The sequence below is a fragment of the Myotis davidii genome, unplaced genomic scaffold (genome assembly GCF_000327345.1).
Source record: "Myotis davidii unplaced genomic scaffold, ASM32734v1 scaffold151, whole genome shotgun sequence".
Lineage (NCBI taxonomy): Eukaryota > Metazoa > Chordata > Mammalia > Chiroptera > Vespertilionidae > Myotis > Myotis davidii.
In genome coordinates this window covers 77,293-89,568 of record NW_006285248.1, presented here as the reverse complement: position 1 = coordinate 89,568, position 12,276 = coordinate 77,293, and the positions used below count along the sequence as shown (strand labels likewise).

At 36.4% G+C, this 12,276-nt stretch overlaps 1 protein-coding gene across 1 annotated transcript in view; it reads right to left on the bottom strand.

Annotated features, from left to right (window-relative positions):
• Nucleotides 1-8,919: 8,919 nt before the first annotated feature.
• Nucleotides 8,920-12,276, bottom strand: part of NDUFAF7 (NADH:ubiquinone oxidoreductase complex assembly factor 7) — a 12,078-nt gene continuing 8,721 nt past the window's right edge. The window contains exons 8-10 of the mRNA XM_006755907.1: nt 10,889-11,032; nt 9,703-9,876; nt 8,920-9,205 (exon numbers count right to left, since the gene is read on the bottom strand). Of these exons, the coding sequence (XP_006755970.1) occupies nt 8,990-9,205; nt 9,703-9,876; nt 10,889-11,032 (534 nt within the window). The 3' untranslated portion in view covers nt 8,920-8,989. The remainder of the gene's footprint in view (nt 9,206-9,702; nt 9,877-10,888; nt 11,033-12,276) is intronic.

The window sequence follows — 12,276 nt, the reverse complement described above, 5'->3', positions numbered from 1 at the left end:
AGACTTTATACATTGATTTTTCCTGCCTGCTAAAGGGTTTTGAGTTTGCTATTTCTGGTTGTGTCCATCAAGGATGACTTGGTTAGCCTTTAATTGATACCCAAACACTAACCTTAAAGCTAAATTTAACCATAAGCCTAACAACAAAAGAAACCACTGTTGAGTATGAACTTTTTTAAAAAATATGATTTTAGAGAGAGGGATAAGTAGAAACATCGATGAGAGAGGTAGATTGATTGGCTGCCTCCTGCACACCCCCTACTGGGGATTGAGCCTGCAACCCTAGTATATGCCCTAACTGGGAATCAAACCAGTGACCTTTTGGTTCATTGGTCAACACTCAACCCCTGAGCCACACAAGCCAGGCTTGAGTATGAACTTTTGGTAGTAACTTATCACCTCAATCTAACCATGGAGGCAAGGTAATGGCCTTGGCAACTTTTCTAGACCAAGCCAGGGACTAGAAAGCAGTGTGATGTCAATATGATGGAAGGGGTAGGGCATTATCTTGTAATCAGCATCTGTTTTATTCATCTTGAAATAACATGTGAATACTTAGCATTGTGTGCTAAGCACCATTCTAAGCCATTTACGTGTATTAAGATAACGCCATCTTCTCAACAACCTTATTTTACAGATGAGGAAACAAAGGCAGAGTAGGATTTAATAACTGACTTTGTATCACAGAATAGGTGGCAGAATGACTTCAGCCCAGCCTGGCAGGCTCCACTCTTCCCCCCGCCCCCTAAGTTTTGTTTGTTTGTTTTTTAATGGAATTTATTGGCGTTACAGTAGTTAATAAAATTATATAGGTTTCAAGTGTGCAATTCTATAATACATCATCTGTATTATGTGTTCACCATCCAGTCTCCTTTCTCCACCACTTATTCCTCCTTCACCCTCTTATACATGCCCCCAACCCTCCTTTCCCTCTAGTAATCACCATACTGTTGTGTCTGAGTTGTTTTTGCTTAATACCTTCACCTATTTCACCCAGCCCTGTTCCCTTGTCAGTTTGTTCTATGAGTCTCTTTCTGTTTTGTTCATTAGATTCCACATGTAAGTGAAATCACATGGTATTTGTCTGACTGTGGTTTCACTTATAATACCCTGTGTAAATATACAACAGCTTTTTTACCTACTCATCTACTGATGGCACTTGGGTTGCTGCCAAATCTTGGCTATTGTAAATAGCACTGCAATGAATATAGGGTGTATATACTCTTTTGAATCAGCGTTTCAGGTTTCTCTGGATATATTCCCAGAAGTGGAATTGCTGGGTCATAAAGCAGTTCCATATTTAATTTTTTGAGGAACCTCCATACTGTTTTCCATAGTGGCTTCAACCATCTGCATTCCCACCAATAGTGCATGAGGTTCCCTTTTCTCCACATCTTCACCACTTGTCATCTGTGGACTTATTGATAGCCATTTTGACAAGTGTGAGGTGATAGCCCATTGTGGTTTTAATTTGCATTTCTCTGATGATTAGTGGCATTGAGCATCTTTTCATGTTTATTGGCCATGTGTACTACTATATCCTCTTTAGAGAAGTGTCTATTCAAGTCCTTTGCCCATTTTCTTACGGGATTGTGTTTTTTGTGGTACCCGTTCTTCCTAAATTTTGGATATTAACACCCCTTATCAGATGTAACATTGGTGAGTATGTTCTCCCCGTTCAGTGTGTTGTCTTTTTATTTTGTTGGTGGTTTCCTTTGCTGTGCAAAAACTTTTTGGTTTAATGTAGTCTCATTTACTTTTTTATTCTCCTTGCCCGAAAATATATACCACAAAAATACTGCTACGAGAAACGTCTAAGATTTTACTGCCTATCTTTTCTTCTAGGGTTTTTATGGTTTTGAGTCTTACATTTAACTCTTTAGTTCAGTTTGAGTTTATTCTTAGGTATGATGTAAATAGGTGGTCTAGTTTCATGTTTTTGCACGTATCTGTCCAATTTTCCCAACACCATTTATTGAATAGACTGCCTTTACCCTATTGTATGTTCTTGTCTCGAATATTGACCATAAAGGCATGGGTTTATTTCTGGGCTTTGTTTTCTTCCATTGATCTATATGTCTGTTTTTATGCCAGTACCGTGTTGTTTTGATTATTATGGCCTTATACTATAGTTTTATATCAGGTAGAATTACTACCGCTAACTTTGTTCTTCTTTCTCAAGATTCCTTAGGCTATTTGGGGTCTTTTGTGGTTCCTTATAAATTTTTGGAATATTTGTTCTAGTTCTGTGAAATATACCATTGGTATTTTGATAGGAATTGCATTGAATCTATACATTGCTTTGGGTAGTATGGACATTTTAATAATATTAATTCTTCCTATCAGAGTCTATACTTTTAACCTGTATTTTATATTGCCTCCTTAATAAAAGAGATACACTGTAAATTCAGTAAACAGTTTCATGGATCATTAACATGTTTAGTTTAAAGGCCATGTCCTTGAGGGGGAAAAAATCCTCAATCCTTTATGTATTTCTATGGATTGAACTGCCTTCCAGGCAGTGCCACAGGTTTGGGGTGCTTTGTACTCCCAAATTCATGTATCTAATTTTGTATTTTCCTTAGCAATTGATTTGATAAACAACCTACTTCAAGTGAAGATGAGAAAACGTTACAGTGTGGACAAATCTCTTAGTCATCCCTGGCTGCAGGTAAAAAAATGCGTATCTCTTTGTCAAACCTCATTTGAGCAGATCATTGTGATTTCTCTTACCTAATGAAACTACTGTAAGATCAACAGGCTCTACACATCTTAGAATAATGTAAGTGTTCTATGGTGATTAATTTGTACTGTGGCTGAATCTCTGGAAGTTTTTGCAATAACACCATTGAAGTGCAGAACTGATAGGCAGTTAAACGCCCATCACCTGAAAGCAATGAGTTTGCCTTTCATGGGTCTTTATGTGTTCGTTTCACCTTTTTGTACAATGAGCATAACACATTATTTTCAAGTATACTTTACTTTTAGATAAATTTCTATTCAAAGGTTCATATTTGCATTGAAGAGACTGGAAATGCCATTTGAAACATTTGCCTTAGTTCCTCCAAACGCTATTTTATATATATGTAAAAAGGTACCCCCCAAACTTCAGTATAAAGAGAGAAGTTTTAGAACTATTATAAGAGCAGTGAGGGGTAGAATTAACTTAAAAACAAATGCAATCAGTTATTCTCAGGGTTTATTAAATTACCCTGATAATAGATTCTAGCTAAGCACTTTCCCTTATTTTAAGGAGTAAGTCATGGACCTCTCATAGTATAGAACAGAATGTTTTAGTGATTATTAGCCACCTCAGAAACCTGAGACAATTTTTTAACTTTAGAAACTAGTTAATTTCTTCATATTCAGTTTGAAAAAGTATCTTTAACACTGATAATTTAAAATATTACAAATGGAACTTACTTTATAGCAAGTACTTATGAGTAGGAGCTTGTCAATTATATGATTATGATGCTAAAACAAAAAAGTTGACAGATTTTGCTTCCTTTATAGTTCATAGTCACTTCATTTTCTTCTAGGACTATCAGACTTGGCTTGACCTTAGAGAATTTGAAACTCGTATTGGCGAACGTTACATTACACATGAAAGTGATGATGCCCGTTGGGAAATACATGCGTACACACACAACCTTGTATACCCAAAGCATTTCATCATGGCTCCCAATCCAGATGACATGGAAGAAGATCCTTAATTATCAATGAGCTAACTTCAGTAAGGAAAGATTTCATTTTATGGACAGATATTTTGCTGCACAACTGTTGTTCTTTGGAGGCTGTCATCTGCAAGGATGCAAAGACATGAGGAAATATGATAAGGAATCAGTGACACCAATACTGTAGTTCATAATGAGTAGGTACAAGAGGGGAAACAGTGATAAAGACACATAATGAAGCTTTCATAAATTTTTATAGCATAAGAAATAACTGTTTTTTGTATTTTTTTTTCCTAATCCTTCACTTTAGTACAATAGTGGCACTTAATTTATCTTCCCTTTCCTGTTCTTATATTATTTTCAAGAAAGGGGACAGATGGCAAGCTAGGATCCAGTTATTACATAGCTTGACCAAAACATATGAGTTACAAGGTTGATTACTAAACAATTAAATTTAAAGAGATATCAGAGAGGCTGCTGGCATATGATTTCCTATAAAGACTTAAAACATTTATTTAACTGACCCTAGAGGGATTGAAATGTTTTTCATATCTGCCTTAAAAAGGAACGCTGGATTATTTTACCTTTCTCTTTTAGGTCAATCAGGACTCCAAACTCTGTTTTGGAGTTGAAACTCTGAATATGCTCTCTACAACATAAAAATTAAGTTGTCACCTTTTGTTACAATAGCCTCTAAGATAATTTTGGACAACTGATGTTACAAAACCAGGAACTGCTGATCTGAGTGATGAGTTACTATGTATGTCTTCTCATAGCTCAACTCTGCTACTAATAAATAATGTTCTCACTGACAACACTATGATGCCACAATTAGATTCCAGCATTTAATGGGTATAGACCTAAAATATAATTATATATCTTAACACAGGGTTGAATAATTTGAGGGAGGAAATTAATATATACTAAAAGTAACACCAGTGCAGGGTCAGTTAAAACTATAGGAAAGAATAGCAAACAGTGTCCTTTTTTTTCTTCCCTTAGGTTATTGGAAGGCTGTACAGATGTCTAGAATGTTTTTAAATCAGTTATTTTAAACTGTTTGGGTTGAGCATAAAACCCTTAGAAGGGTAGGACTCTATGATCAGCAGAGCAAATGAAAGGATAAGTATTTTTAAAACATTTCAGCTCCAGCAGCCAGCTAAATAAATTTTTAATAGTTTTCCCTCCAAAAAAATATCTGGGACTTATAAAATCTATGGCTTTTTGTTTCTCCACTCTTCAGTAATCATTGTAACCTTTTTTTCCTCCAAAAAGAGCAAGAGATGTGTAATTAGTAGATCTGGGTTTAAGTCTTAGAAGTCTTGGCTCCCTGTATTAGCTGTGTTCGCCTGGCCAGGTGACAATCTGTCTGAGCCTCGAGTTCCTCAACCTACAAAATGAAGTTCCCAATTCTTGCCTCTACCTTCCTCACGGTGTTGTTTTAAAGATGTTATATATGAACATAGTCAATAAGCTAAAAACTATAAAAGTGTTCATTGTCACTGCCCATTGAACTAGAGGTAGCAAAGGAAAAGATTGTTCCTCTTTTAACAAAGACTGAAAGAACTTTTCACAATCTCTGAGTAGCAAACGTGTATTGTTGATATGTTCTGAGCTCTTTTTACACTCACAACAGTCATGAGCTAAGTGCATAATGAAGCCCATCTCACAAACAAGGAAATTGAGGCACAGGGTGATTAACTAGCTGCTGATGTTCACAGTTAGTATTTGAACCCAGTGTGGCTCTGGAGTCCCTCATACCCTCCAGACTGTTTTGTTACACTGCTTCCCCATAAAGGTCTCCAGGAGACAGTCCACATCTCTCAGTATTTCATTCTCACAGGAGTTTTAAAACTCAAATTCTGCAAAACCTTTTAGAAATGTGTTTTCCCTAGGATAGATGACTTCCCTAAATTTCTCCAAAGTAAGTCTGTTTATATCACTGTGCTAAAAAGGAATAATTCTGAGTCAGGCATCCTATTATGGTTTTACTACATAAGGTGAAAATTAACTGGAATGGTGTTTGTTTGCTGTGCTTATATAATCAAACGTTACAAGCCATGAAATTTTTGCACTCTTCGTCGTTGAATGCCTAGGAAGTTTTCTAATTTGTAAAGGCACTGTCAGATAATTTGGAGTTGAGTAATTACTCCAGATACTGTATAACCTACATAACCTTTTTTTTGTCTTGAAATCAAGTTGTTTGTATAAAAAATAATTGTGAGAAACATTTGATAATGTACAAAATAGTCTATAATGACACTGTTCAGTACATTTTTATATTTTTTGTTATATCCCACTTTTTGTAAATATCCTCAAAAAAGCTTAATAATAAAATGTATTTCCATATCACCATACTTTTCCATGTGAAAACCTGAACCTATCTCTGGTCGAGATATCCAAAGAAAATTTTATTTGGTTGTGTTATTTCCCCAGGCTTTGGTAAGAGAACTATTTTGGAAATAGTATTTGTAAATGGAACTAATGCTATATTTAAGAACAATGATTTTTTTTAACTGCCTAAAATAAAAAAATAACTCATTATTATAAATTGATATGCAATTTGAGGTAATTAGAGGTCTCATTTCTTGGCATTAAAGTCAATAATTATAACAATACATTTTTTTAGGCACTACTACTAAATAATCCACTACTGCAGCTGCCAGAAGACGTGAATATATACCTAATACCAAAGTGAATTTCCTAGGTTTTAAGATATAAGGCATTGCCTGACTCTCCTATTAAATGGCCATTTCGGTTGTTTTCAGTTTTCCATAGGCTTTCTTACCTTCACAAAATTGTCCCAACTAAGACTTTGAGGGAAAAAATCATGGAAATAGAATAAGGGTGGCTAAGAATGGCCCAAGGCTGGACAGTATCTGAAAAAATAAGCCTCCATGTTCCTTTACTTTAGAGTGACACACAGAATGCTAATCCTATTCTCAGTTAAGCCAAAGAAGCAATAAAAAGCAACAGTTCATCACTGCCAGTGAACTTCAATATAGTTCAAGACACATGCCTAATATCCTTTTCCTTTAATCTCACTTGTAAATTTGTGTTGCTAAAATAGCAATGTTTCAGAATGTCCGTATGTCTGGTATTAATATAAAAGTTCTGCCCTGACTGGTTTGGCTCACTGGATAGAGCGTCAGCCTGTAGACTGAAGGGTCCCAGGTTCGATTCCGGGCAAGGGCACGTACCTTGGTTGTGGGCCTATCCCCAGTGGGGGCTGCGCAGGAGGCAGCTGATCGATGCTTCTCTCTCATCGAACTCTCTCTCATCTAACTCTCTATCCTTCTCCCTTCCTCACTGTAAAAAATCAATAAAATATATTTTTAAAAAAATAAAAATAAAAGTTCTGTGAACTAAAACATGAGAACTTAGTAAAACTAAAATTTGACATTTATCTGAAAATAAGGGAGAATTAGCTCAATTTGGAAACTTATACCTCCTAGATAGTCTACACTTAACTCACATTTTAAATGTTTACTAGTTTTACTGTGATTTTTAAACTTTTTAAAATCTAATTTTTTTATTTTTTTTATTTTTATTTTTTTTTCATTTTTTTTCTTTTTTTTTATTTCTGATTTTATTTTTAATTATAAAATTCCCAGAAGCCTGAGGTAAAAAATCCAAATACTTAAAAGGAGAACAAAGAAAAATGCTCTTTCCACCTCTAAGACCCTCTTCCAGATTGGGAAATTTAATAGTGACTATTGGGCATCCTTTCCTTCTTATATACAAGTAAGTAACACAGAACAAAAAACAACCTATCTGTACTAAAATACTCATTTCTGTGGAATTACTTATAAGCATTTCTTTAAATGTAGCTTTTCTCCAACAAAAATGGACTCATAACTATAAAACATTTTGCACCCTACTCTTTCCTTATATCTTAGAGATCTTTCCATGTCAGAACATACCACTCTACATCATTTAAAAACATAATACATAGTTCTATTTAATCAGTCACCTGTAAATGGCCATTTAGGTTGTTTCCAGTTTTCCAATCAGTGTTCATGTTTACTTTTTTTTTCTTTTTTTAAAATTTTAATTCTTTATTGTTTACAGTATTACATAAGTCTCCTTTTTCCACCATTGACCTCTCCCCAGCCACTCCCACCCCCACATGTTTACTTTTTGAAATAAAATAAAAATATAGCAACTAGCTTTATTTACTAAAGGAAACTCAGTTTCACACATAAGAACACTTATTTGCTCCCAGAGTTAAAATAACTTTAAAAGATTAATGTTTAGACCTAGCTGGTTTGGCTCAGTGGATAGAGCATCGGCCTGCGGACTGAAGGGTCCCAGGTTCGATTCCAGTCAAAGGCACATGCCTGGGTTGCAGGCTTGATCCCCAGTGGCGGGGCATGCAGGAGGCAGCCAATCAATGATTCTCATCATTAATGTTTCTATCTCCCTTCTCTGAAATCAATAAAAATATCTTTTAAAAAATAAAATAACTTTAAATGATTAACGTTTAGCCCTAGATGGTTTGGCTCAGGGGATAAGCCTCGGCCCATGAATTGAAGGGTCCCAGGTTTGATTCTTGTCAAGGGCACGTAGCTCGGTTGCAGGCTCAATCCCTGGCCTGGTTGGGGCATGTGCAGGAGGCAACCAATCAATCTCTCTCACATTGATATTTCTCTCTCCTCCCTTCCACTCTCAAAAAATAAATGGAAAAATATCCTTGGGTGAGGATTAACAAAGAAAAAAAAAAGATGAACATTTAGTAGTATCTATACATATAAAAGGCTAAGCGACCGTCCGACCATCTGACTGGTAGCTATGACACGCAATGATCCCCAGGGGGCAGATGCTCAACACAGGAGCTGCTGAGCTGCGGTGACTTGGCAGCAGCAATTCTCAAGTGACACACCCCAGGACCAGAGAGGAAGGAGCCTGATTCAGGGGTGCGTCACCCAAGAACCGCCCTCTCACAACGTGGGACCCCTCGGGGGGATGTCGGAGAACCAGTTTTTGGCCCAATCCTTGCAGGCCAGGCCGAGGGACCCCACTCCCCAGGTGCCCTTTTAGCCACAGCGCTGCTCCAGGTACAGCTGGCTGGGGAGGTACCACGGGAGGTTGGCTCCAGGGCATGTCCGGCCCCTCACCCAGTCCGATCCACCAGCCACCTTTTAATTAATATGTGCATGAATCTGTGCACCGGGGCATTAGTTGTATATAAGATGGGCTGTTTTTATTGGCTGTGAAGAAATAAAACACTTTTTTTTACCTTTGATATATGAAATTCGTTTCCTTTATTTTAGTTTCTTAGGTATACTTGGGGACTAAAAGTCCAAACTGAAATATCACTGCCAAGTAAGTTCACTAAATCCAGCCACAGGTGATGGAGAAGGTTTTGACTGATTTGCATTTAACTCATGGCTTCTAGCATGAAGTCTCTGATGAGGCAGCAAGGCAAAAAAGTTAAATCGTTCTCCCATCTTCTTAGGATTCATTAACATATCATACCCCTGAAGTAACTGCTGCCTCAGTGATGGCTCAGTGGATTTATCTAGAAGAATCTGAAAAGAAAATAATTTCCTAGTTAAAAAAAAAAAAGAAGAAGGGTTTCCAGTTATACATAGTAATAATGACTATTAGCTATTCAATAAAGCAGTGTTTAAAAAGTTATTTCTGACTACCTGCCTCAAAATCATGGGGTACTTATTGAAAACAGGTTGCTATGACACAAACCTATAAATTTGTATGTTTAACAGATATTCCCAGATGGGCTGATCTACACTGAAGAGTAAAAATGTCCTCAGAACAGTTATAACATTCATACTCATAATTGCGGTTTTCTTAGTGAACATGAACACTACTTAAAAACCTTAATTCTACCCCTTATGGAGATGCATGAAAAGAAGGCTGCTCCGCCCCCAGGCCACCTGGTTAAACTAAATCCTATGCCGCTGAAAAGACTGGCTGGCTACAAGAACATTTAGGCCAGATAAACTTTTTAACTCTTTGTTGGAAATAATGTTAAATTAAAATATTTAATATGGAAATAAACCGTTACCTTTAGCCGGACATCAATGCCCATATTTTTTAAAAACGTTTGTTGTTTTATTGGACCCAGAGAAGCCACTGTTCCCTGTGCCATTCTGCGCAAAAAACTGAAGTCCACGTCAGCTGTTAGGTCTGCTGTTCCTGGGGCAATTAAGACATCATGAAGCTTGTGGCCACAAAACCCCTTGAACATAATTTTTAAAATATTAAGTTTTTGTCCTTTTATGCTATTATCAAAATTTAAAAAGTGCTATGATTTTAGTACATTTTATATAACAACTGTTGAAAATATAGCTTAAGTCAGTGGTTTACACACTGTTAATACAGTAGCACCATTTTCTATGTGGAAAACCCAGTATAAAGCACAGTGTTGGGAGCGCCTGAAGATGCTGCTATCCTTAACAATTAACGTTTTCATGACTGCCCACGAACAGAGATCTCATTAATCCTCCGGATGAATCCAGGTTACCAAAACCTAGATAGTGTTTTACAAAGTCTAACCATCAACTAGGTGCCTCAAATCACCTGAGAATATGTTACCAGACCTACTGAATCAGAATCCTGGAGGTAAAGCTAGGAAATCAGCATTTCTAATACACTATCCAGGCTTTCCTTAGATGCAATAAAGCTAGAAATTGAGAACCAGAGAGTTAGAAAATGACTAATAGCATCTAATTAAATGTACTTCAATTAAAGTAAATTGAACATAACTGATCATATTCAAAGAATTTAAGAACAGATGTTTAGGGAGAAGAAAAAAAATAGTGCAAATCTTATAGGAAAAGTTTGAATGATTATAGTAGCTAGATAAAATCTGCAAAGTACTAAATTATTTCTTTAAATGAAGGAGGGGTAGAATATTAAAAAAACTTCAGGCAAGATTTTCCAATTGTATATTTAGATGCTTAGTAGGATCTATGCAGACCTAGGTTCTGCAACTTTAGGAAGAATGTAGACAATTCAGACTCTGTTCAAAGGAAAGTTGGACAGTGGAGTTAGGCTTAGGAATAAGATCTAGAGTTAAAAGTAATTATAATATGAATTAATATTAATTATAAAATAATGTAATACAACAGTGTGAAGCACTATAGAAACCAAAGAAAAAGATCTTAAATGAGCTTCAAAACTAACAATTGATAACTAAGTAAATCATACCAATTAAGTTCTGACAAGTCATGTTACTGAATTATACATACTCTGAAGGTATCTGTCTTAGTCCCATCATGACCGTAATCAGCAATCAGGGCAGCACCTCCAGTAAGAGCAATGCGTTGAGAAAGTTCCTGAATAATAACACCAGCCTCGGGACACACTTCCACATGATCCCTTGTCTCATCATGCTAGTAGGAACAGTTGAAAGAAAACACGTCATTCAAAAGAACTGATTCCTTTGTTTTTCAGGTTTTCTGTATTTGCAGGTTTTTCTACAATGAGCATTTCTTATTTACAATAAAAATAAATTTGTTCTCAAACTGTCAAACGAGGGAAGGCCGGGGAGGGTTGGGGGGGTGGGGCGGCGGTAAGAGATCAACTGAAGGACTTGTATGCATGCATATAAGCATAACCAATGGACACAAGACACTGGGGAGTATGGGAGGCCAGGGGATGGTCAAGGGGGAAAAAAAAGGAGACATATATAATACTCTTTGTAATACTTAAAACAATAAAACAAAATTAAAAAATTTGTTCTCAATATAAGTATGTTCTGTACACTCAACTTTTCACAAGTCATCCTCTTTGTTATACAACTCTTTGGTTCTTTGATGCCGTCCACTAAGCTTAAAAAGATATTTCTAAGTATATGATGATGCCTCTGTTGTGGCTACAGGCATCCCAAGATGTTCAGGTATTAACAAAGGGTCCTCTATAAGTGCACATTAGCTTAAAAAGTGAAATGACAAAATTAATACTCATTAGCTTGACTAGTATATATGAAGTTTCACTAATTCCTGAGATAATGAAAAATTTCTTTTTCTTCATTAGTAAAACACACTAACTCTTGCCCCTCCTAACACCCTATTAGAAATGAAGTATTGACCCTGATGTTTCTGCCTGCAATGGCACAGGTCTAATAGGTACAAAGTCAGACAAACTAGCTTCTGAGTCTCAGCTCCTCCTGCTTACTAGAAATCAGTTACTCTTGGACTCCGCTCCTCATCACATTATGTACCAGGTCTTCCGTGAGGATTACATGAAACAATGAACCACTTACCCCCCTGCTTTTTTTCTTTTGCTTTGTTCTTTTTTCTTGTTTATTTAGATTTTTTGTTTTGCCCCAGTGCTATTAAATAAATTATTGTGATTTAATTATAAAACCATGAGGTTAGTTACCTCAGGCTAAGCTGACACATCTCAGTGTACCACAATGACATTCTTACTATCTCAGCCGGCTCTCCAAGATGACAGACTCTATTATCATTTGCCCCATTCAAATGAGAGGAAAATCACTCTCTCTCATAAGTGAATACTACTTAAGTCAAGAATTAAAAAGGAGAGAGAACCAAGATGGCGGCATAGGTAAACACCGGAGAATGCTGCCTCGCACAACCAAACCAACTTCAAAAATACAACTAAAAGACGGAAG